Source organism: Erithacus rubecula, assembly GCF_903797595.1.
Source record: "Erithacus rubecula genome assembly, chromosome: 5".
In the NCBI taxonomy this organism is placed as follows: Eukaryota; Metazoa; Chordata; class Aves; order Passeriformes; family Muscicapidae; genus Erithacus; species Erithacus rubecula.
In genome coordinates, this window is record NC_136687.1 from 20,061,889 (window position 1) to 20,085,572 (window position 23,684).

General features: G+C 35.3%; 1 protein-coding gene across 1 annotated transcript in view; it reads right to left on the reverse strand.

Moving 5' to 3' along the window:
• ARAP2 (ArfGAP with RhoGAP domain, ankyrin repeat and PH domain 2) overlaps positions 1–23,684 on the reverse strand; it is a 116,966-nt gene that overhangs the window by 63,476 nt on the left and 29,806 nt on the right. Inside the window, exon 10 of the mRNA XM_079305527.1 lies at positions 21,732–21,913. Within this exon, the coding sequence (XP_079161653.1) occupies positions 21,732–21,913 (182 nt within the window). The remainder of the gene's footprint in view (positions 1–21,731; positions 21,914–23,684) is intronic.

Genomic DNA, 23,684 nt, shown 5'->3' on the forward strand with positions numbered 1-23,684 from the left:
TCAAGAGTGCAGTCTTCTTCTCTACTTCAGAAACAGAAGTGGGAATTGGTATAGGGAAGAAAGAAGAGCTCCACTTTGAAAGATGAATTCATCCACTTTGAGTGCACAGAAGGACAATAGGGCTATTCAAGAACTATACAAAAAATACAGACAGCAAAAGCAAGCAGTATTTTTTCAGAATAAGAATTGTCTTGCTTCTACCCACTGAAAGCGCATTGTTTCTGATACACTGAACTGTGCTAGGTTTTCTGACAAAGGAAGAAAAGTTTAAGATTCAAAATGCACAGAGAGAGATGAGAGTTTGAGTTTTTTGGGATTTTTCTAAATTTAAATATAGATATGACTTAAATGTCTATAGTTAATACTATCTTCATGAATTCTAAAAAAGGTTGAAAAATGAGCTGACAATAGGAGCTTTAAAAAAACCGCAAAAAATTCTTTATAGATATAATAATAGATCAAAAGTATTCACTAAACATCACAGTTAACTGAAAGCTAAAAATACTAAGATGAGTACTGGCTTTCTGATTAGCTGTTGTTCCTTCCTGAAGGGTGAATAATTACAATGTGTGAGCATTCCTGTCATTATCACCCATCTGAAAAAGACAGAACCTATGAAAACCTGTCATCTGTCATATAAACCATAAAATTATTTAACTTGTGTTTTTAAACGTACCTTTAACATGTATCTATAAAGCACCTCTCAGTGTACAAAACTGCCTCCTCTATTATGCTTTATCTTTTCATAGGCAAAAGCTGCCCTGTGACAGGCTTTGCTAACATCTATTCTATTTTGGATGAAATTCAAGGAGATTCAAAACTAGTCCCATACCTTTTCCAATATTCCACCAAAGTTTTACAGGCACAAAAATGAACATCAGGGTTAAGTATATATGTACAAAATCATGCTATTATATCTGAACAAGTGAAATTTTCAGAGCTTCTGGATACCTAACTTTTGGCACGTTGTCTTAAAAAGACAGATTTGGGCACCTGTCTGCATACAAGTTATAAATAAATTTGTAATCAGAGGCTAAACCCTTGGACTCTCAGTGAATTTCTTCACAAAACAGAACTTCTAAAAAAATGTTCACCTATCTAATTATTTTTATTTCTATTTTTTCCCTTACACTTGATTTTATTCCAGTAACACTGGGGCTGGCACTCTTAATGGTTTAGTCAAACCAAAATTCATCTGCATGCAGGAATTCTAGAGATGCTACTTTTGTTCCTCAACTTTTACTGTTTCAGCAGTTATTATCATTTCTTTGGATGCACTGTCTTTCATGGATCTAACATTAGCTCCCCAATGTATAAAGTTGCTTAAAAAAAAATCCTTGCATCAGGAAAACACCTCCAAGAAATGAAACCAAAAAAATCCAGCCACAATTGTAACTTTACCCATACTCCTCAAATAAAAATAACTAAAAATAAAAGGTTAAGTAACTCTTATTTTCATATTAAAAATATCAATCCCTATTTCTATCTCTTTTGGTGAAGGACTAAGAGGATAACAGCAACAACAGAGAAAAAGGAAAATTGCTGACATGAGTTCAAGAGATTGTGCCTCTACATACTCACACATGCATATACACACAAAGTATACGCCTTAATACATAAATATATGTTCATAGCTTATTTTGAAGTTAAAAAAATTACAGAAGTACAAAACTCTGAAGTAAAGAAATAACACTGATATATGCTGGGAACAGAGCACTTTTGGAAATTCTACATCAACAGAGTAGTCTCACTGCCCATCAGTTTCCTTCCTGTGCATTTGCTTTTTTTGTCCTTGGCTGTCAGATCTTGAGGACATGCAATATTTAAGTGTGTGCGTGCACACACAGAGATATATAGATAGATATAAAATAAAACTCCATCAGTCTTAAGAGGTAACAGATCAAGAACATTATACTACATATAAAGATATACTACATATAAAGATATACACACATAAATCTCTATGTGCGTGTTTATAAATGCATACTTTTTTGTTTCCTTTTTAACAGCTATCTTTCATAACAGCCTGACACTAATTTATAAAGACTATTCATATTTCTGAAACTAATCTTGTCCTCCTACCCATACACAGAAAGTCTTGACCTTTAATCACAATATCTCTGATTAGAGTTCAAAAATAGGACTTTATATGTTCCTTGAATTTACCATTTAATTTGCATCAGCTCTTTAGATTTACCTTGGGGAAGTTAAAATTAAGCTTGTGACAATTACACTACTCCTGCAAGATCTGAAAATTCCCTTAACAATTTAGCATGATTTAGTCTTTTCCTTCATTCTTAACCCATGGCATTTGATTCCTTCCAAACAATCAAATTATTCCAGAGAGATGAAAAGCAGTAACTAGAATCATTCAGATGAAGTATTCATATTTTCTTTCCTCTACTCATTATTTGCAGGCATTATACTTCAGCCTTTTCAACTATTAAGGAAGGCTAATTTCTGCAACAAAAATATGTGAAAAAAATGGCTTATATATTAATGAAAAATTAAGACCTTTTTTTGTATTAAAGAGTTTGAGAAAGAGTGACTAGTAATGCTGCAATTGCTTTGATGATATTAAGTTTACACAAGTTTGTATTGGTTTCCTCTCCTTCTATACATACTGAGCTTAGCACCCCCAGTCATTTTTTATCAGGCTTCTCTACATCCCTCATCAGAGATCAAAACCTTTTAATATAGATTTCCAGTGATCTTTACATGTTGTGGATTGTAATACAAACCACAACATATGTACTCTGTCTCACAGAGTCTTCTAATGAGATAAATAAAATAACACAGTTAAGTATTCAATATATAATTACACACTCAAAAAAAAAATGTTACAATAACATGAAGGTTGCTAACTCAAACCCTGATGAGCAAGGAGATGCTAGAATTCCACTTGTCTGTGCATGTTAACTCTGTAGCTGGATGCTCATCTATTATGATACGTTAGGTAGTCACATCATCAGTTTTAAGTTCTTCACTTAACTAAGCAAAATTATTTCCCCTATTAGAGAACCACTTGAAAATAATTCACGCTATTTTTGAAAAAAAAAAATTGCAATGATAAGCTGTCATCCAAAATTTTGGAGGTTACAAAGAAGGAAGACAGCAAAAGACAAGAAGGCAACTTAGACGAGCTCTAGTCAGGGCCATGCAGTAAACTTGTCTGCAATGGAGTATTTTGCATATCCTGCTGGAGTACATCCCTCTCTGTATCATTCCACATAATTAGTTTATTTTAAAATGTAATATCTGTTCTTTGAATGATGAAATCAAATACAGAAAAAGTGGGAACAAGTAAGAGATTACTTTAAAAAATGCATTCCTGATGAACACTCTAAGGTAGTAACAACCTTAGACGTAACTTCTCATTTAAGTTACAGATCTCTCTATTCACTTACTACAGGAGCAATCCAGAATCCTCACTTCAGCAGCTATGTGTATGTGTTTAGCAATATCAATACAATTTTATATTGCTTGATTATGCACCATCAGGCCCATGCCTTGCTTTTTGTATGGGATGGATCTAGGACACATGAAGATGAAAGCTCCCTTCCTTTATGGGCTGCAAAATACAAAAAAAATAAAAAATAAAAAAAATGAGGAGGATCATATAATTAAAGTGACTGAACACTATACTGGAGAGTTAGCTCTTATCTTTACCTTTTCCAGTTTCTACTCAGTGTAAATCAAAGCCTTAGCATACAGTCATTTCACTGCACATTTTTCATTTCCTGGTATCTGACTTTATGCTCTAGGGTTTGATTTGCAGAATTGCTGAGCAATTGGACTTTCAGCCAAGACCTATGAAAGCAGTATTTTGAGCAGGTATAGTTTGACAGAGAACTGTTCCCTCCCAACCACCCATAAAAGACTGGAAAAACAGAGAATACAAAATATATGGATATTTGAATCCTTCATTCTATTTCTCAGAACTGTATGATCATACAGAGGAGACAATCCTGTTCGTTTATCTTACAGGAACTGATGAAAAATAAATTCCTCATAGCTTCACAAATAAAATTTCTTTTTCAGTGAAGGAATCATTTCAATGTAGGGCACTTTTCAACAGTGTGGTATAAAAAAGTAGCATGGGCTATGTCATGAAAAGAAATTAAAATTTGCAAACAATTGCTAAACAGACAATGCACTGAAAGAGGTAATGATCCTGTGAAAGGAAATATATTATAATACTGTGGAGTAGATACTTTAATCAGGTGAAATTAAGAAATAAGACTTGGAAATAAGACCAGTTTTCCCAAGATTAGTAGGTGCAAAAATCTGTAATTGAGGTAATGTTATCAAAGGTTTTTAGCTGAGTTCTTAAAAAAAAATAGGTTTACAGAACACAGGAACATCTGTCTCCCCATGTAAGACCAAGTAAGCTCTTACTCTAGACAGATCCTTGGCTTCAATCAATTTCACCATAATACCAGCAATGAATCTTCAGGTCTTAGCAAGATTTAGGGAAATCAGAGATCAGAACAAAGAAGACAGAGTCTATATTTCCCCACTTCTTTACTGCCCAGTTCCATAAGAAAGGCTTTAGTGCATGGTCTCAGTGAATTGAGACAAGAATTGAGACAATCTGGAAGAAGATTTCAAAGTCAACAGCTACAAACACATAAATTCTAATCTTCTATTTCTTAGTCTTCAAAAACAAAGAGAGAAGAAGACAACGGAGTAGAGAAAAGATCATAATTCCAAATATTTATAAGTTACTCACTTGTGCTGAAACACGCTAAAAGGGAAGGGGAAGAAACACTCCATGCTGCAACCATGCCTTGCCATTACAAATAATTTGCATGTATGGAAATTACGTACTTAAGAAGCAACATGTGCAAGTTGGTGCATCAATATAAGAACCTGAATTATACATAAAGATGTCAATTTTAACACAAAGCAGGTAAAAATTATTAGTGGAAAGATTTCTTTACTTAAAGGTACCATAGTAATTTGCATTCCTGCTTTAGAAATATACCGAAGGACCTGAATTCTTCAACTATTCTACAATTCAGAGCTCAGCTTTCTGAATCACAGAAAGTGTGATTCAGACCATATTCCATTCTTCAGACAAATGCTTTCTTTTTCCTGTCACTCAACATACTAGGAAAGCAAGTGTCTTACATCTGAGGCACACAAGACAGAACCAAGCATCAAAAGCAAGCTGGTAATACTGCAGACAAAACTTTCCTTGCCATTTTCCCAAATGTCCTGACAGGTATCAAGCAAGAGAGACAAATCTGCTTTCTGTGTTGTGTCCCCCACTCCCCCACCACACACACAAAAGACAAATGAAGGCGAAGTTCCAATGTGAACAATAGCAGAAACTCCCAGCAGGGCTTCTCTGCAGCACGGAGCTCATTCAGAAATCAGCATCTTAAGAGCTACAGAGGCTGAAGCACTGCAGCTGCCTGGGCTATCATCTTTACTTTTGCTGCTTTATGAAAAATTGTGAGATGACATGAAGATCAAACAGCTAAATAAATATGTAAATAAAAGTCAGAGCCTGTCAGGAGCAAGTACCACCTATATTCGAGGCTTTCACCTTTACTTTTATTCCAATAGCTACTCATAACATTGTCTCCTATTTAGAGAGGCAATCATGTTCCTTAAGACCCACGACTTCTGACACACAGAAACTGATTCCATTATAGAGTCCATTTCTTGCTACTCAATTCATATCTTTTTCATGCCAAAGGGATACAATTTTAATATATGCAAATTCTAAAATTACATGGAAATGCCTTAATTTCCCTCACTTTTAGTGTTTGAACCCTTCTACCTTTTTTTAAATTTATCTGAAACAGTTATCCCTACAGTCACCATCTCAAATTCACACACCATTTTAAACATTTCCCTGCAATAAGCACCCAGAGAAACTCCTGTTCATTCAAGGATATTTTTAAGCACAGATATTACTATTACAATGTTAAGTAGCCATCTGGACTCTTCTTTGGAAGCGCTTCACAAATGGAAACCTTCTTAGATTTAGCACGACTGTTCTCTGGAGACCAGAAGGATCAGTGAATTTTAAGATACCACATATAGCTATAATTTCCTGAATTTATATTTTTATAATCTTCTTGCCAAAGCTTTACATACACACCAAAGATCTTGTTATGCATTCATAATCCAGAAAAACTGGTAAAAAAGCATTTGAGCTCTTACAGGATGGCCAGACTGTCAACATTTTTGCAATACCATAAAATCTACAACATGCATGTCATGCAAAAACGACAAAAATTTTTATAGGACTTCTAGTACAGTTGTCACTACATAAGAGAGAAAACTGTTATGACATCTCCACTTCCAAAATTTCCCTAATGAACCAAGAAATCCTCCAAATAATGGAGTGCCTGCTTTCCTCCAAAATTTGCCCATGGAGATAAACAAATATTATATTGACAATAAAGTATCATTGACCAAGCATAGTACTTATTGACTACAAACAGTAAAGTGTTAAGATAAATGCTCCTCACAGTAAATATGAAGACTTCTTATTTTATTTACTACCTACTTCTTTAACAAATTGAATTTTAATTCTATTATGTGATATCTCACATGGAATAGAATAATTAATAACTAGCATAATTCATAATATTTCAGTAACCACAAGGAAAAATAAAATTTCCTGATGGAGAAAATTTTCCAATGCTTTTTTTTTTTTTACTCACAAACTTAATTTCCAAGTAATTTGCATGACTTAAAATATTTACAAAGGGAAATTAATTTTAAAATAAAGTTTTAACAGTTTTTGAAGTACCATACAAATAGGACTACTTATTATGGACATTTTCATATCTTAAAAGAAAATGCATTTATGACTATCTGAATATATTACATTTTATCATAGCTAAATCTCTATGGGATTTTTCAGCTGATGTTGATAAAATGAACAGTTTAGATTTCTGATCCTATCAAACTGAATTACTCTTCTGAGAGTATATTGCAACAAAAGACACACACACACCCCTTATAAGAATAAATGAATGAATTACACGAATTGTAGAGAGCTCTGGATTGTGCTAACTACTTTTTCCAGCTTAGGAAATTTTGGACACCTTCTGCCTAGAGAGCCATGTTCTACTTTAACAGCTGACATTATGATCTTAGATTTAAAAGGAAAAAATAAGCTAAGGAGAGTACAGATCCTCACAAAAGTTTTTGGCCAGTCAGTATAAACTCTCATCTACTTAATAAATATTCACCTTTGCAGGAATGAAACCTCAAAAGCCATAAAATTTCAGATTTGCTTAAAATTTGACATTTAGAAATTTTTGGGCTACTTGAAACAAAAAGATAATGTTGGTTTTTTTTTTTTGTGAAATACATAACTACATAGCAGAAGATTTAAATTTTGAGAGTGTTCATACACATTCATTAACTTTGAAGAATATGTCAGGTATCAAAGAGGTTCAGGCCTTTTCTGAAAGCCAACATAAAGTATAAACTTCTCACTAATGCCTAGAAACAGAAACCTAAGGAGACCAAATTATGATTTGTAAATTCTTCCCACTTCTATAATACTTATTCTAAAACAGTGAGGGGACAGCAGCACCACCAGTTTTGCCATACATTCTCCTGTGCCTGGACCAAGAGAGAGCTGATGCCATAACAACAGCAACACTGCACCTCAGGTTTTTCATAAGACAAATCTTTCCTAACTCACTCAATTCAGTATTACCTCTCCTGGGAAGACATCCTCCTTACATTTAGTTCAGCCAAAAACAGAGTGGGGTAGGTCCGGGGTTTAGTTTGTTTGTTCTGATGGATTGGTTTCTTTATTTCTGTTTATAAAGAAAATATTTTCTTCTGCTGGTTTTAGATTCACTTATTATAATTTTCCTCTATGTGACAAAGTTAAAAATAAAAGATAAATGCAGAGAAACTGTTTTGCATTTTTGTAAAGCAAAATCACTTATGGATACACATACAGCTATTGCTTCGCAGCTATTCATTTTCATACTTGCCTAGGCTTCATGCCATGAAGGTAGTGATTTCACATAAAAAAAACAGGTAGTATGAAAGTAAACATATAAAAGAGAGTTTCAAGAATCAATACAGTTTACAAATAAGCAACTCTCACAACTTAAATACTGAAGTGGTTACAGTATTAAGTACATTCAGAGATTACTGAATTCCTAGTAAATCCATTGTAAGTAAGTTTTATCATGAGTAAATGTAAAAAGCTATTGCCATTGGATTTTAGTGATTAATTTTTTTTAAATTTTGATTTTACAATGATCAAAGAAAAGATGGGCAACTATCAGAGCTAAAGAAGGATCCAGTTGTAAAATATATGTACTATAAATATTTTTCATGACTGAATGTGGAATTAATATACACTTCCAAACAAACAAAATGCCTTTGTCATAATGAACACAATCTAATTTTTAATGAACATTGCCTCCCATCACAGATTATGAACTAGACGCACCTTATGTAAAATAAAGTAAATTCAAGCTTTCAATTAAATTATTTTCTGCTAATGAGGAGCAAAGGCTGATATCTAACAGAAAAAGATAAATGAATGCAAAAATATGGAGCAACCATTCTCTAAAAGATTTACTTCAACAGATCAGAAGTTAGAAGCCAAACAAAATCCTTAAAAAATCCTCTTCACATACATCTTTCAAACAACCTTTATACTCCATGTTACTATCTAGATAGCTATTTAATAGAAAGAACACTAAAAATTAAATCTTCAACAAATTATCTCCATTTACACATTTATCTTCTGCTTGTTTCATAAAGCTTCCAGTTATCATCCACCGAACAATACAGTAGGATCCACAACAAGCTACATGGCTCCTTTGTAGCATACTGATTCCATCTGTCTATCACATTCTTTTCATTTCTTCAGTCTATCACTTATGCCCAAATCCTTGCGAGCAAGAAATGATTCTCACTTACCTGAATTTAATGAGAAACTTAAAAAAAAAATGTTTGTCAACAGCAATGTTAACTCATGATTTAAAGCACATTCTTGGGTAGAGGCAACAGGCCTAGATTACAACTTATTTCTTTCCTGAATGTTGTGTAGAAAAGCCTTCAAAATCACAGTATTAAAAAAAAAATAATGATTTCTGAAACACATTGCTATGCTCGCATTAGTCAAGATGCTTTACAAATCAGTCATTAGTGAAGAGCAGCACTTATAGTGGCAATTTGTTCATGGAAAGTGACCACAGCAAACATGGAAGCACTGATTTGCAGGCTGATCATACAGCAACATCCTGACCTAGACAGCAGCAAACTGAACCCACTTCATGTCATGGGGAAGCACAATGATAAAAACACTATTCTGGCTCATAACTGAAACTATGCAGATGCATCTCACCACACACAAGTTGCACCAAAATTGCAATGACTCGATCAAGATAACACATAAAAGAGAATCTCACAAACAGTAAAAAATACCTCGAATTACAAAATCACTCCAATTTAGGGTATTCAGAAACCCAGCAGCAGCATTTTGTACCATTTGTGGGTGGGAAGGGCTGTAACATGCTACAATGATTTTTGAGAACAGGAAATCTACCAAAAAAGCCCTTCTATATTAGTAGAAATGGGCAGCTGCAATCTGGAAACACACTGAAGTTACAAGAAGGTATTTTTTCTCAGCATGAACATGTCATTTAAGAAACTAGGATGAAGAAGAATTCAGGAATGAAAGAAAATATCACACTAAAATGGAAAACTGGCAATTGACATGAATGGCAAAGCTCCAACTGACATTCAAAGAGATGGAAATTCACCCCAGGTATCTGTGTACAGATCCTACAAGAAACAGCTTTCCTTATACAGCCCTATAAATATTGAAAATGCACCACATCTTTAACTTTTCTATTTAGAAAGACAAGCAGCTGAAACAAAATCCATACATGTCTTTTCAGGTTCATTTTTAAATAGATCTACATGCAGTATAGGAGAATGAAATTCAGGTGTGAGGATAAAAGACCTGCACAATTAAAAGACCTGAACCACAGAATCACATAGAACTGTGATAACACCCTCTGGTTTTGTATCTACAGTGCACTCTATTAACCTTTACTTTTTCTTCTCCCTGTAAAATTCCCCCTACATCTCCACTTGCATATATTAAGAAATGTGTTGCTGATATTCCCTACCACATCAGTGAGAGATGGATGAAGAAACATTTTGTGTAGATGCAACCTTTTCATTCCTACATGTAACGCTGTCATTTCTACATCACCATTTATTGTTGAAAACACCAATAAAGACAAGCTTCACACTGCTAATTGTACATATCTACCATAAGCAAGTATCTAAGGATCATCCAACTGCATATTGTTGTTAAATAAAACCAAACAAGTCGTAGATCATCCCTTTTTTAGCTGCAGCACACAGAGAAAAAAGAACTGATGTACTTATTCAGGCTGAAATAAACCCTTTCTAGGTAAGTCCCGTAAAGAGGTTCCTGCCTTCTGTTGTGTGGTTGGCTTGTTTTTTTAAAAAATAAGATGAAAGATCATAGAACCCCATTGCTTCTCTTTGTGAAGAAAAATTAATTGCAAGGTGAAACAAACCAAGTCAGAAACCATCTCCCACATGGGCATCGGTGGTGACCAGTCATAGTACTGTCTCCTTCTCTTGTTTTATTGCTACTCAGGACTAATGAATTTTGCCTTGATCAGTTTCTCAACTTTTGCTATGACTCCCATCTCCTGTCTCATCAGTTTTCTTGCAGCCCAGTAAACTGGCAGCTGCTCAATTCCTTCAGGGGAAAGAAGCAAGATCCAATTGTAATAATGGGCTGCAATTACTCCTGTGTTGCAGGAACTGAGCTGCTGTTGCTGACTGCTGTCATTTTATCTGCCTTTGAACTTCTTTATTACCCCATGGCAAGGAATAACAGCCCTTGGCTGGAAAAAGCATCATACATGCAACATCCTGCAGAGCCTCTCAAATAAGTGCCAGACAGGCTAATTGTGAACCAGGAAGCAGGACACAAAGCCAGATCTATTATACCAATGCAGCCACTCTGCTTCAAATCTTTTTTAAACCTCACTCATATATCTCTAACACAGGTCTGTATACCGGTCATAAACCACAGACAAGGGTAAATGTGGGCAAATGCAGGACAGTGGATACAGACTCCTCCCTGCCTGCCTCCATCTACAATTTAGAAACATTGGCTGTCAAGACAAACAATTTTTGTGATAACTGAAACAGAGTCATATCCACAGACAGCAGGAGTTTTTGTACTATTTTTTTAAATAGCCTAACTCAAGTTAAACAACAAATGGACATATTGTCTATTTAATGTAATAATTAAATATTACATACCAGAATACCCAAAAGGATAAGCAAAGTCAACAATGAAAGTGTTTATCTCCAGAAGTAAAACACACTCTTCAGCCTTTACATTATTTCGCTCAGCCTTTTTTTAAAAGCAATTTTACTGAAAATGCCACGCAAGTACAATAAAAAGGTCTCCCAGGAGGAAAAAATGAACCAAGACAAACAAGGCAAACCAAATAAAAGTTGTTTGAAATGCTGAAAACATACTAATGTACATCACTAGGCATGACTCACAAAACAAGCAAGATTATTTCTACATTTATTTCCTGAATCATAGCTTTCCATATATTTTCCTGGATATGTTTTTCTTTCAACCATTGTCCTGTGCAAATGCTTCTCTGGATGCTCACAGCCAAGAGTTCTGACAACCTTCTATCCTAAGTGAAGTTAACAAAATTTGATTTTTTTCCTCTTCTACAATGCATGTAAGATTTTACATATGTTTTTTTTTAAAGCATGAAATATCAGTCAATCAATCAGTCAATCATTCTGATGAATCTCTGAGGGGTCCTGACCCATATGCTGAGATGGAAGTAACTTTTGAGTGAAGTTTTCTAAAAATACCCTTAAGATATTGATTTTTAAAGAATGAGATTTAAACATGCCATCCTTAAAAAATGTTACTTTGTATGCAAAATATTTAAGAGCAAGAATTTAATTTAATAACCATAATGTTAAAGTGTTTCATGTAGTACGAACTCAGTCTGAGTTTATTAAGTTCAAATTTGTTGGTCTAGCAATTTATTAACTAGGGACAGAAGTTATTGCTGGGAAAGCACACTGGGGTATTCCTCACATTCATACTAAGCTGTAAATAATAAATTAGCTTCCTTTTGCTATAAGGATGGTTCATTTATTTAGAATAAAATTTCCAGATATGAGATTGTGGAGTAGAGAAATATTGTTTATTACCTGAACAATACCCTACTTCTCCAAACAACATACAGAAACCAGCACAGATGAAGAAAAATGAAATATTTATGGCCCAAAACTATTAAAATGTCACTTGAGCTACAATGATATTAAAGATCTTAGTATTGTAAGGATCATCTCTATAATTCTTATTTTAAACCATTCATTTTGCGTAACTAATAAAAACTACAATAGCTTAATTATTTTAGTAGTCCAATGGCAACTCCAGTTCTCTCTGCACTGTCATCAAAGCTACTGTTCCCATTTTCAGCCCATGCTGTGCAGAAAAAAAACCAGTTTTGGAGCAAGTGTCAATTGCTGAATTAAGCATTTGTACAAAAAGGGGTGGAAGCTGAAAAAGTAGGAAGAGGAAAAAAGAGAGGGGGCACTACAAATTCTGCGTGTTTTCAAAGAGTTGCAATGGTCCTTACTCTGATGAACTCCAACAGAGACTGAAGTAAGAACACCCAATCTTGAAAATCACCACTGAGTAACTAGAGAAATCCATGAATGCCAAAACTGCTTTCTTTATGAACACTGTGCATTTCCTGCATGATCAGTTATTGCAAGCTAAATGCATTATGATCAATCACTTGCTTTTAAGTGCTTGGAGTTCTAAACATTAGTGTCAGCTACAAGGCACATTAATGAATTGCAGACATATTCTTTGGTCTCCTGCTGGTGCACACAAATCCATTTTATTTAGTTTTGCAGCCAAGGGGAAAATTTTAATCACCATAAAGTAACTGCCAATGCTCATCTGATGACACTTGTCATAGATTAGGCAAATCCTAGTCTTAAGCAATATTGCTTTTCTTCCCTTACACCCCTCAGACTGGACAAAAGAATAGCCCTACCTGTTACCTTGCACCAAAGAGTATCCATACAACTTAGCCCTTTATCATATAGGCAATGTACCAGAAGAGAAAAATATCCTTTTGTGACATTACTTGTCTGAGCTCTTACACAGAAGTATAGACTGAATTCTGAAACCACATCTACAGTGGAGCTGTAATGGATTTCAAACCTGGCAAATTGATAACAGAAGATATATACGAAACAAAAATTTGAAATAGCATATTATGGTATTTTTAACTAATTATGACATGTAATTCACATACAGTAGCATGGAAGTCTGGTGACAACAGATGAGAAGACTGAGATTTAAAACAGGCAGCTTGCCTTCATCAAGGGAAAATCTTGCCTAAGTAACCTAGTGGCTTTCTATGATGGAATGACTACATCAGTGAACAAGGGTGGAAGACACAGATATAATTTTTCTGAGTTTCTGTAAAGCCTTTGACACAGTCCCCCACAACACCACTTCTCTAAACTGCAGAGACCCTGATTTGATGAGTGGACTGTTCAGTGGATAAGGAATTGGTTGGAAAGTCAGTAAAAAGGTAATGAATAACCAGTAAATGAAACCAAATGTGGCAAATGCATAGAAATAGAGAATGGGAAAAATGTGTTTTACATTGTTTGCAATTTAAAATTAAAGCAATTAAGAGAAAAAAAACAGACCAAAACTACTGATGTTTTTCAGCATGTTTCCTATGAGAGCTGACTAATATGTTTACAATTAAACAGAAATCAAACCATGTTTCAGCTGTATTTAATTCTACAATTTAATTCTAAAACCCTAAATTGAGCTATGGAAAGACATTTTTCAAGTGTTCTTGAAAAATACTTTCTTTTTCAGTTTCATTGTTGCCTCAAACCTTCTTGTTGCACACACATACAAAAAAAGAGGACTTTGTTATTTAAGTGTGTGTATACATACACATATATGTTTATTATACAACTTTTAGGATTAACTGAATGCAGAAATAACCTTTTAATATTATTTAAAATAAAAAGATAAATGCAAACCCAGTCTACAATTATAAAAGGAAGTTCCCATAAAAATGCTCTGTTTCCTGTATTTAGGGCTTTTGATCCAATACATTATTTTGTCATGGGATTTGAAGCCAAGCTAGTAGTTCTTAAAATGAGCAATGTATATAGGGATGGACAATGGTCTTGGGAAATTCCAGTATTCCTAGAAGTAAATGGATTTCCCCAACATTGCACTAATAGTGCTAAAGCCTGAAACCTCCTTCAACTGCTAACGTGTGTGCTCTGCCACTATGTAAAATCTTCATGATATTCAAACAAATCCCACTTCACTGTTAATTTTTAAGTGATTAAGGTAGCTGGCTATATATGTATTAGTCATCCATAAAGTTTGATGGAGCATTACTGAAAAACTGACAACTTTACTCCCAATCAGATAAATCAGAAAGCTTTCTATCATTATGGAAGCAATAGGCTCTTTACCATGCTTTAGGTGTGCTTACATCTCAACAAGATTTTAGCATTAAAAAAATGAACAGGAAAAAATCCTCAAGGTATAGCTGCATATAGAAGAGTTTCACACTAACTCTTACATCTTTTTTGGGTTTTTTGATAAAAGTTCTGTTTATGCCCTTCTCTGTGCTCTTTAATATTTTCCATAACCTAGAACAATATCAACAAAATTATTTTTTAATATAAAATGCAGATCTTCCCAGTAAAGGTAGTCACTGACACATTTTTCTTCTTTGATTGAGTCACCTTACCAGCATATTATTTTAAATCTATTTTTTAATCTTTTTTGAAGTAGGGATGCAATTAGTTTAAAACTGAAGAAGTAACTGTCATAAAAAAACCAAACGTTATCCCCACTCAACATGATTTCTTGCAGTCATTAATTTTGCATTATAACAAGAAAAAACAAAGGATTTAAAGCTTTCTTACCCAATTCAAGTTATCTCCTGTTCAGTTGTTTCTTATGTCATGCACAGCAATTGATCATTGCTATGTTTTTGAGTGTGGAAAATTGGAATGAACTTCTTGAAAGGAACTGCTAGAAAATTAGGGATATGACCTTAATCTATCATCCCAACCACAGCTTGATGCAAAAAACTGTATTTAAAAAAGGCTGGATCATTTGATTCTACTACAAGTCACCAATGCAACAGTATATTTGCCTTAAATCACTTCTTCATATTAGTCTTTCCCCCTCCAATGTATTTGGTATGTTTTGGGGTTGTTCGGTTTTTGCTTTTTAACATTTGCTACAGATTCGTATTGTTATGAAGGAAGAGCAAAGCCAGAATGAATCAAACAACAAAGAGCAAATGTTATTTTGTTTTTCTGTTACCTCCACCTATTTAAGGAATTCCAGGATAAGCTCAGCTGTATGTTTGTAACCATGTTTGATCACAGTCTATATTAGCAATCAAGTACAGCACAGTTTCTTTAGAGTTTCCCAGCTATTACAAACAATAGTTTTTTATCATAAAATCTCTAAAAACACACATATTCATGGGGCAAGGGAGCTGAGGATGTGGGATGGGGAACTGGAGAAGTACAATTACAAGGATTGTGCTGCTTCTTGTTTTATCATTCTCAATAATTCCTCCTTCCACTGTCACATCCTATGCATATCAGGCACTTCTCTCTCCTCCTCTATCAACCATCTGAATGGTCTTGTTCCTCCTCCTGCTTTCTTTTGTTGCCTTTAGACCCCTATCTTATTCCCTAGCCTCCTTTTCAGAACTCAGTTGCTTTTCTCAGGGTTCCTCATTAGATCTCAAAACTTGTATTTTCCTTTCTGCTTAATTTGCATTCAACTCCACTCCCAAATTTTTTTTCATATTACCGTGTCCATCACCTTGCACTTATTATATTCACAAATATAATCATGATGATACACCAAAGAATCTACATACATTAAAAATAGTTTTTCATGATGCTTGAGCATGACAACCAATCATTACTACTCATCTTCAGGACTGCATTTAACTGCTCTTTGGTAACCTTCCATTGTTAAACACTTTTGACTGTTCTTAACAGATCCTTTTTTTTTCAAAGGATTTCTCTCCCATTCATCATGTTCTTGATTATTAATCAGAATTCCATTTTCTCCAGGTAAAACCAGAACATTTCCTAAAGAAAAATCCCCTTTTCAGAGTATCATTATAAATTCCCATTGCTGGATACCAAAAGACTTCCAAGTCTGCCCCTGAATCCCAACCACAATGTCTATGGCACTGCATTTCATAGTATCATAGAATGGTTTGGGTTAGAGGGTAACTTTAATCATGTAACCCAAACCCCCTGAAACACATATCCAACAGGGGCATCTTTCACTAGCCAGGTTGCTCAAAAATTCTCCCCTTTAAGCCTGTGTTTCTTAACAGAGATAAGAACATATCTCTGCTCTTACACAGAGACTCATGCACACATTCCTTCTGCTTCCTTCCACTGACATTCACACTCATAGTGTGAGTCTCACATGCAACAACCATAAAGTCAGTCAACTTCATTCTTTCTAAATGGAAGAGCACCTCAGTGAAATACAAGGTCTCAGAAAAGACGAGTGCTGTTTGTATCTTGATTTTGTTCCTCCTAAAAGATGAGTTGTGAACTCAAATAAACATGCTGACAGGTCACCTATTCATTACAATAACCAGGCCTGAGGATTTCAGTAGATGTAAAGAGTACTGTGCTCAGCTATGAAGACCAATTTCTCTCCTTGATGCTCATTCAGCAAAACACATGCTGCAGGCTTAAATTCAAATGACACTTTTGGTATCATATTAAAAATCTAAATCATTTATGGAGTTCTGTTATAGGTACAGAACATCATAAATCCATAAATGGTACCATGTTTGTGGTGGGTTGATCCTGGAGGGATGTCAGATGCCCACCAAAGCTTCTCTATCACTCAACCCCTCCCTCAACTGGACAGGGGAGAGAAAATATAACAGAAATATTGAGGGACGAGGTAAGGACAGGGTGAGATCACTCACTAATTACTGTCATAGGCAAAGCAGACTGCAGTTGGGCAAATAAGTTTAAACTTTATTTTATATTACAAATCCAATCAGAGCAGGATAATGATAAATAAAATTCACCTCTCTTTCAAGATGCCAGTCTCAAGCATCAGCTTTGGCTTGTCCTTTCAGCTATCCTTGTATCAGTTCTCAACATTATGCCACCCTTTGCCATTTTGTGCCTATTTAATATCCTTTCTCATGATGCATCCTTTGGTGTTGTCCAGTTTTGCTTTAAATGCACCATTAGCATTACAGAGGAAATTAAAATTACTAGGCACCCTTAACTGGTTCATTCAACATGAATAAACATTTCCATCTGCCACAGAGCAAATCATTTCAATCTTTGACAAAACAAAACACCCTCTGAAATCAATAGGAACATTGAGCCAAAATGAAACAAGAGGTTTTTAATAAGCAATGTATATTGTTGCCTATATATAACAGACAGAATACACATCACCATTCTAGCTTTAGCTTGCAGTCAGGCATGAAGAAAATGTCACAAATTATTAGGGCACACAGTCATACCAGACCCCTATCTTTATATTTGGCAAAGTTCCCACAAATATCCCAGGTAAATACATCTAGCCACCCAAACCAGTAAAAAGAAAAACCTGATTTTCTTTTCAAAGCCAAATTCTAGTACAAACACTCTGATACCAAGGCCCTCCCTGATATTAAATACCAGTAAATCTAACAAAGGATCCCCTTTATATTCAAGCAGACCAGACAAGTATTTGTCAGAGCCCTTCTGATGGTAACCAAGAAAAGGCTGACACAGGCACTGCCACTTCAGACTGACATTTCAAGCCAATGACTGAACTGCCATGAATGACCAGATTACATGTTTTTATTTAGGCATAAATGACTTTGAAACAGAAATGGGAATTTCAGCAAGCTGCAGGTTGAACAAATTGATTCTGTATGATTTACTTTTCACTTTTGCTCAAGAGAGGAAGTTTAAGAAATTTACACTACATGAGTCAAAGAAATTGATGGTTTCGTACTAGCACTATATCACTGCCACAAGTTCAAGCTAAACCAATCACTTTTTAACTAGAAAGAGGCCTGAGACATGATGTTCTGATCTCAATCTGAACTTCACAAAGTTCATGATGGTTATGTTACGATTTGGCATTTGGCTTAGGATCTTCTCCACTTTTAACACTGAAGAAATTTTTTTTTAAAGTAACAGCAGACTCTCCTCTATCAAGTTTATTAGAAATCAATGAATAAGCTCGATCCAATCTCATTTCAACATTGTAAGAAGTCTAAATAGGTGTCTTTTAGCACTGCAGTTATAATAAACCCCTCTAAGGCTCTCCGGGAGCCTGGTATGGATGTGAATTCCAATATGAACAGGATTTGAGGACATCCCTGGGCAGATTTGCTTGATAATTACTGGCTCAACTGCAAACTTGAGATAGGGAAGGATTTTTAGATCAACAGCGCCTTCTAATGGATTAGTGCTGTATTGTGATGATTTTCTTGAGTACTGCAGTAAAAATCATTCTGTTTTCCACTAGAAATTAAAACACAAATGTAGCCAAAGAATTGCATACTTCAAAAGCCTAAAGACAGAAGCTATTTCTTCTGATTCACAAACATCCAGAAATTGCATGAAGAAAGAATACTGTTTAAATGCAGAATTGGAAAAGAAACGTCTTAGGACCATTTCAATTTTCTGGGGGTTAGAAGAGTAAGCTTTGGGAAGAAAATTGCTTTGCACCATTATTTGCAATATTCATACACACAAGAGGAGTTAACAGGCTGAAAGCACATCTAAACATTCTCTTTCAGGGCTTGATTTCGGCTTGCCTTCTGCTGCACTGCAGTCAGGGATCTTTACAGAGCACCCACTTGATGTGAAAGAGGGTCCTTTGTTAGGGTATATTTAAGACATATTAAGATTTAAGATTTACTGGTATCTAACATCAGGGAGGGCCTCGGTGTCAGAGTGTTTGTGCTAGAATTTAGGATTGAAAAGAGAAGGGGACAAATATCTAGCAAAAGGGCTGTATAAGGATGTGCTTTCATGATCAGCTAAAGCAATTCTGAAATGCATGATGTTGAAGGGCAGAGCAGATATAACCTGCCACATTACAGCACAAAAATTAGAACCAACACACGTGTACATACCAAAAAAAAAAATTTAAAAATCTGTAAAAATATAAAGGGATGGGGGATGGGAGCAGTCTTAGAATATCTGAATCATATAATCTGTACACTGAAAATGCAGAAAAGAGCTATCAAGAGCCCTTCAGGAGTAAATGGCTCTGTTTTGTATCAACATACAGCCAGAAAACAGACTCAGCACAGTGGGCAGAGCTGCGAATGCCCCATATCAACACAGGAAGTTCAAACTCAAGGCAAGAAAAATGCTCACAACAGTTATATCGAAGTAGAGAAAAAACAAAAGAAAAAAGCAACAATTTGATGCCTAGTACTGCAGCTCTCAAGAGGGACATAACTAATTGCAAATGACCTATCACTCTGGAGAGAAATTCCTCCACAAGTCTGGATATCTATGCTCCTCAATCAAAAAGGTCAGAGCATCCACAAGTACCACTCAAAAATATTCAGAGACATAAGATTAAAAAAGCATAAGTTCTGAAAGGAAAAGTGGCTTGCTAACAATGAATATCCACAAAAAAGATGACGTTCATGGATGAAAATGCTCTCCATGGACCCCCACTAATAAAATACCTGGAAATTCCATGATGGAAGAGTAACATTGAGCACACTCACAGTCCTACTCTCACAAGCAACTACCATGAAGTCAATCAACTTCATTCTTTCTAAATGGAAAAGCACCTCAGTGAAATACAAGGTCTCAGAAAAGACGAGTGCTGTTTGTATCTTGGTTTTGTTCCTCCTAAAAGATGAGCTGTGAACTTAAATAAACATGCTAACTGACAGGTCACCTATTCATTACAATAACCAGGCCTGAGGATTTCAGTAGATGTAAAGAGTACTGTGCTCAGCTATGAAGACCAATTTCTCTCCTTGATGCTCATTCAGCAAAACACATGCTGCAGGCTTAAATTCAAATGACACTTTTGGTATCATATTAAAAATCTAAATAATTTATGGAGTTCTGTTATAGGTACAGAACATCATAAATCCATCATGTTTGTGGTCAGTTGATCCTGGATGGACGTCAGATGCCCACCAAAGCTTCTCTATCACTCAACCCCTCCCTCAACTGGACAGGGGAGAGAAAATATAAGTATTGAGGGACGAGGTAAGGACAGGGTGAGATCACTCACCAATTACTGTCACAGGCAAAGCAGACTCCACCTGGGCAAATCAGTTTAATCTTTATTTTATATTACCAATCTAATCAGAGTAGGATAATGAGAAATAAACCGAAATCTTAAAATACCTTTCCCCCTCTCTCGCTTCTTCCTGGTCTTAACTTTTTCTTGATTCTCTCTGCCCCATCCCCACTCAGCACCTCAGGGGGATGGTGAAGGGGTTTGTAGTCAGTTCACACTTTGCCTCTGCTGGTCCTCCCTCCTCAGGTTTTCCAACCAAACCCAATTACAACATTCTTGATTAGTTGGCTGTTGACTGACTTCAAAGAGTGTACCTAACAAGTAAAACTTCCCTGAAGTACAGTAAGTAGAAAGAAAAACAGATCTTCCTCAGTCTCTAATTTCCTGCCATACTCTGGGAAAGAATGATAAGATTTAATATCAAGCATTACGAGGACCTTCAAGCACACCAAAATAATTTCAAACAGAGGATAACAGGAGAGGAAGTGAGATCAACTCCAAGAGAGACCATTCACATTTGAGACAGGGATTTGCCTGTACACATCTTTGAAAGAAACAGAACAAGGCAAGCATGTAAAAACACTTCCCCCAATTCCACCTCAGGTTCCAGCTACTTCTGGGTAATCAATGGCCTCACAAAGAAATAGCACCTGCCATTTATTGCCCAGCAATAGATTTTTCTTCCACTAGTTCACACAATTATTCACTGAACCCAACTACCTCCATTTATTCCCTGCCCATGGCACTCTAGAGAGTTCCTCTTTATATTATCATATAATCAAAACAAAACTAAAAGCCCTGGATTTTGGAAGTTGAAAAGATAGACCTATTGCACATTTTTAATACTGGATTTGTTTAAAATATTACAGTGCACAACAGAATCCAGCCAGTCTCTTCTTGGAAACAAAAAAAATAATTTCTGAGCATTTCCCTGAAGTATCAGTCAAATATCATGATATGTTTCTGTATAGCACATTTTCCATGGCACTGTATTATAAAATACTGAAACCAGTGCACAAAATAAGCCTTCTGATTAAGTTGAGTGCTTATGGCCCACATTTTAAGAGTGAATTAATCCCAGCCCTAACACTAACATGTTTTGACACTCAGAGCTTTTCACTTCACCTCACTATATATTCACTTTTTTCTATTGTACAACAGACATAATGATTCTTTGCCTGCTTTGTGAAGCCCTCTGAGAATTGCAGCAATAAAGTATTACATATAAAGAGATATGCATTTATATTGAAATGCATCTATTCACAGAGCCATCAATTTCCAACTTGCTAGTTAAACTAGTTTTACAAGCCTTCATTCACAAAAAAGCACATGAAAAATTTACCTGCTCATTTTTGCAGATCCATACAGTACTCCCCTGAAGTAGAATAAAGATTTTGGTTTTGTATCCTTTCAGCTCAAGATATCCACTTTTCTCAGGGGTGGCAGAAGTTCGAGACTGGGAGTTATTATCAGACTGCAATTTCAAGGCATTGAGCATTGTATTAACCCAGTCATTTCTTTCTTCTAAACAAGAAAATAAAATTGTTCAAAGACAGTTAGTTAAGCAGCAGCATCATTCTTCTCTACACATTGGTTTTCCCAGTATTGTTGCTACATTGGTTGATGGTATCTATGCCAAATAAGAGAGACCATTCACATTGAGGAGGAGGTGTAAATAAAAATAATGAGAATCTGTATCAGTGGAGTTGTTAGAAGGACAGCCATCCAATTAAATCCCAAAATCAACACACCAATCCAAGCAAATTGATGATCAAGATTGTTAAAATCATGACTACTAGTTCTGAGATACTTTATTCCAGACAGCTTAAAGACTGAGGTGGCATGTTCACCTTCTGGAAGGCAGATCAATGGGAAAGAATTACAGCAGTTATGTAAGCAGAAACCAGGGAGCCTAAATATCATCAGTCACTGAAGAGGCAAACCATCACCAGTGCTATTCCATGCTCTGCCATGCTTTTAAGAAAAAAAAAACTTGGTAATTTACAATCCATTCCATTAAGGTGTGCTGGTTAATCTTGATATTGTCAAGGGTACTGAGTAATTAAGAAAATGCGTGTTTGAGCATCTTTGCATGCATTATTAATGTAACACCTTACAAATACATGAACACAAGGAGGTGAAGTAATAAAGTTTTGCTCAGTCTCATTCACTATGTTCAGACATTTCACGGGACTAAGATCAATATACTTTAATGCTGAGTAGTCCGAATGAATTCTGTTTGCCGTATGCCATTGGAATATCATTAATATTTCAATGCTTTGCTCTGAAAGAGTCAGATCACAAAAATATATTGGGGGGAGGAGGTGGGAGTGGGCGAGGGAGGGATTGGAAGTTCTATACACGGTATGTATAAAGATGAAAAATTAGAGTGGAAGACTGCAGGGACCACCACAGAAATAACATCGTGTTTATTTCATAAATGGCATATGTGCAACACGAAGGAACAAATACACAAATTTAGGTATCGTAAAATATTTTGCTGAAAAGCAAGATAGCAGCCTGACAGATTAGCACAGGGAATGTGATCCAAGTGTTCCTGTAAAAAATGTTGCTTTAAAATACATATATGCTGTCTTGACATACCCCAGTAATCTTTTTAAAGTACTTTAGTATAGCTGAGGGCATCAAATTACTCTAGAAGTGGTTTTTTTCAATGGTATTTCACTCTGGTGAAGCAAAATCTCACTGCATCTGAGCAAGTTATGCTCTAATTCACTGAAATCCCTTGTTTGGTTATTTATTTTGCCCCCAAAAGCCCTTAAACTTTCCAAACCATTATATATAGTGCTTTTCCCTTTAGATATTTAAGTCCATCCAAAAGAAATGCATTTCTGATATTTCAAAATACATATAAAAGTCTCCATTTCAACATCTTTGAAAAAAGTTAAGTACCCTTTGAATAGTCCCAGAACAATTCTCAACCACAAATCCACAGAAGTAATAGTATCAAGTAACAGTTTTGGGTTTTTGCACATAACAGAAATCAAGCACGGTTATTTACATACTTTTCTGGGAATACATCATTCAGTTCTGGATACAGTGAACAGCTTTACAGACAGGTTACTATGTCCAAAGATGGTTATACACTATATGAAAATGGAATTTCATGTATAACAAGTGGTTGCTCTGAATATATTTTATAAGTCAGTATAAGTTTTTAAATTTTTATAGTATCCAAGGCAAAGGTCCACAAAACAAATTTCAATCCTCCAAAATGTATTGTACCAAGATGGTCATATTCAAATTTATGAAAAAAAATTAAAAATAAATTGGG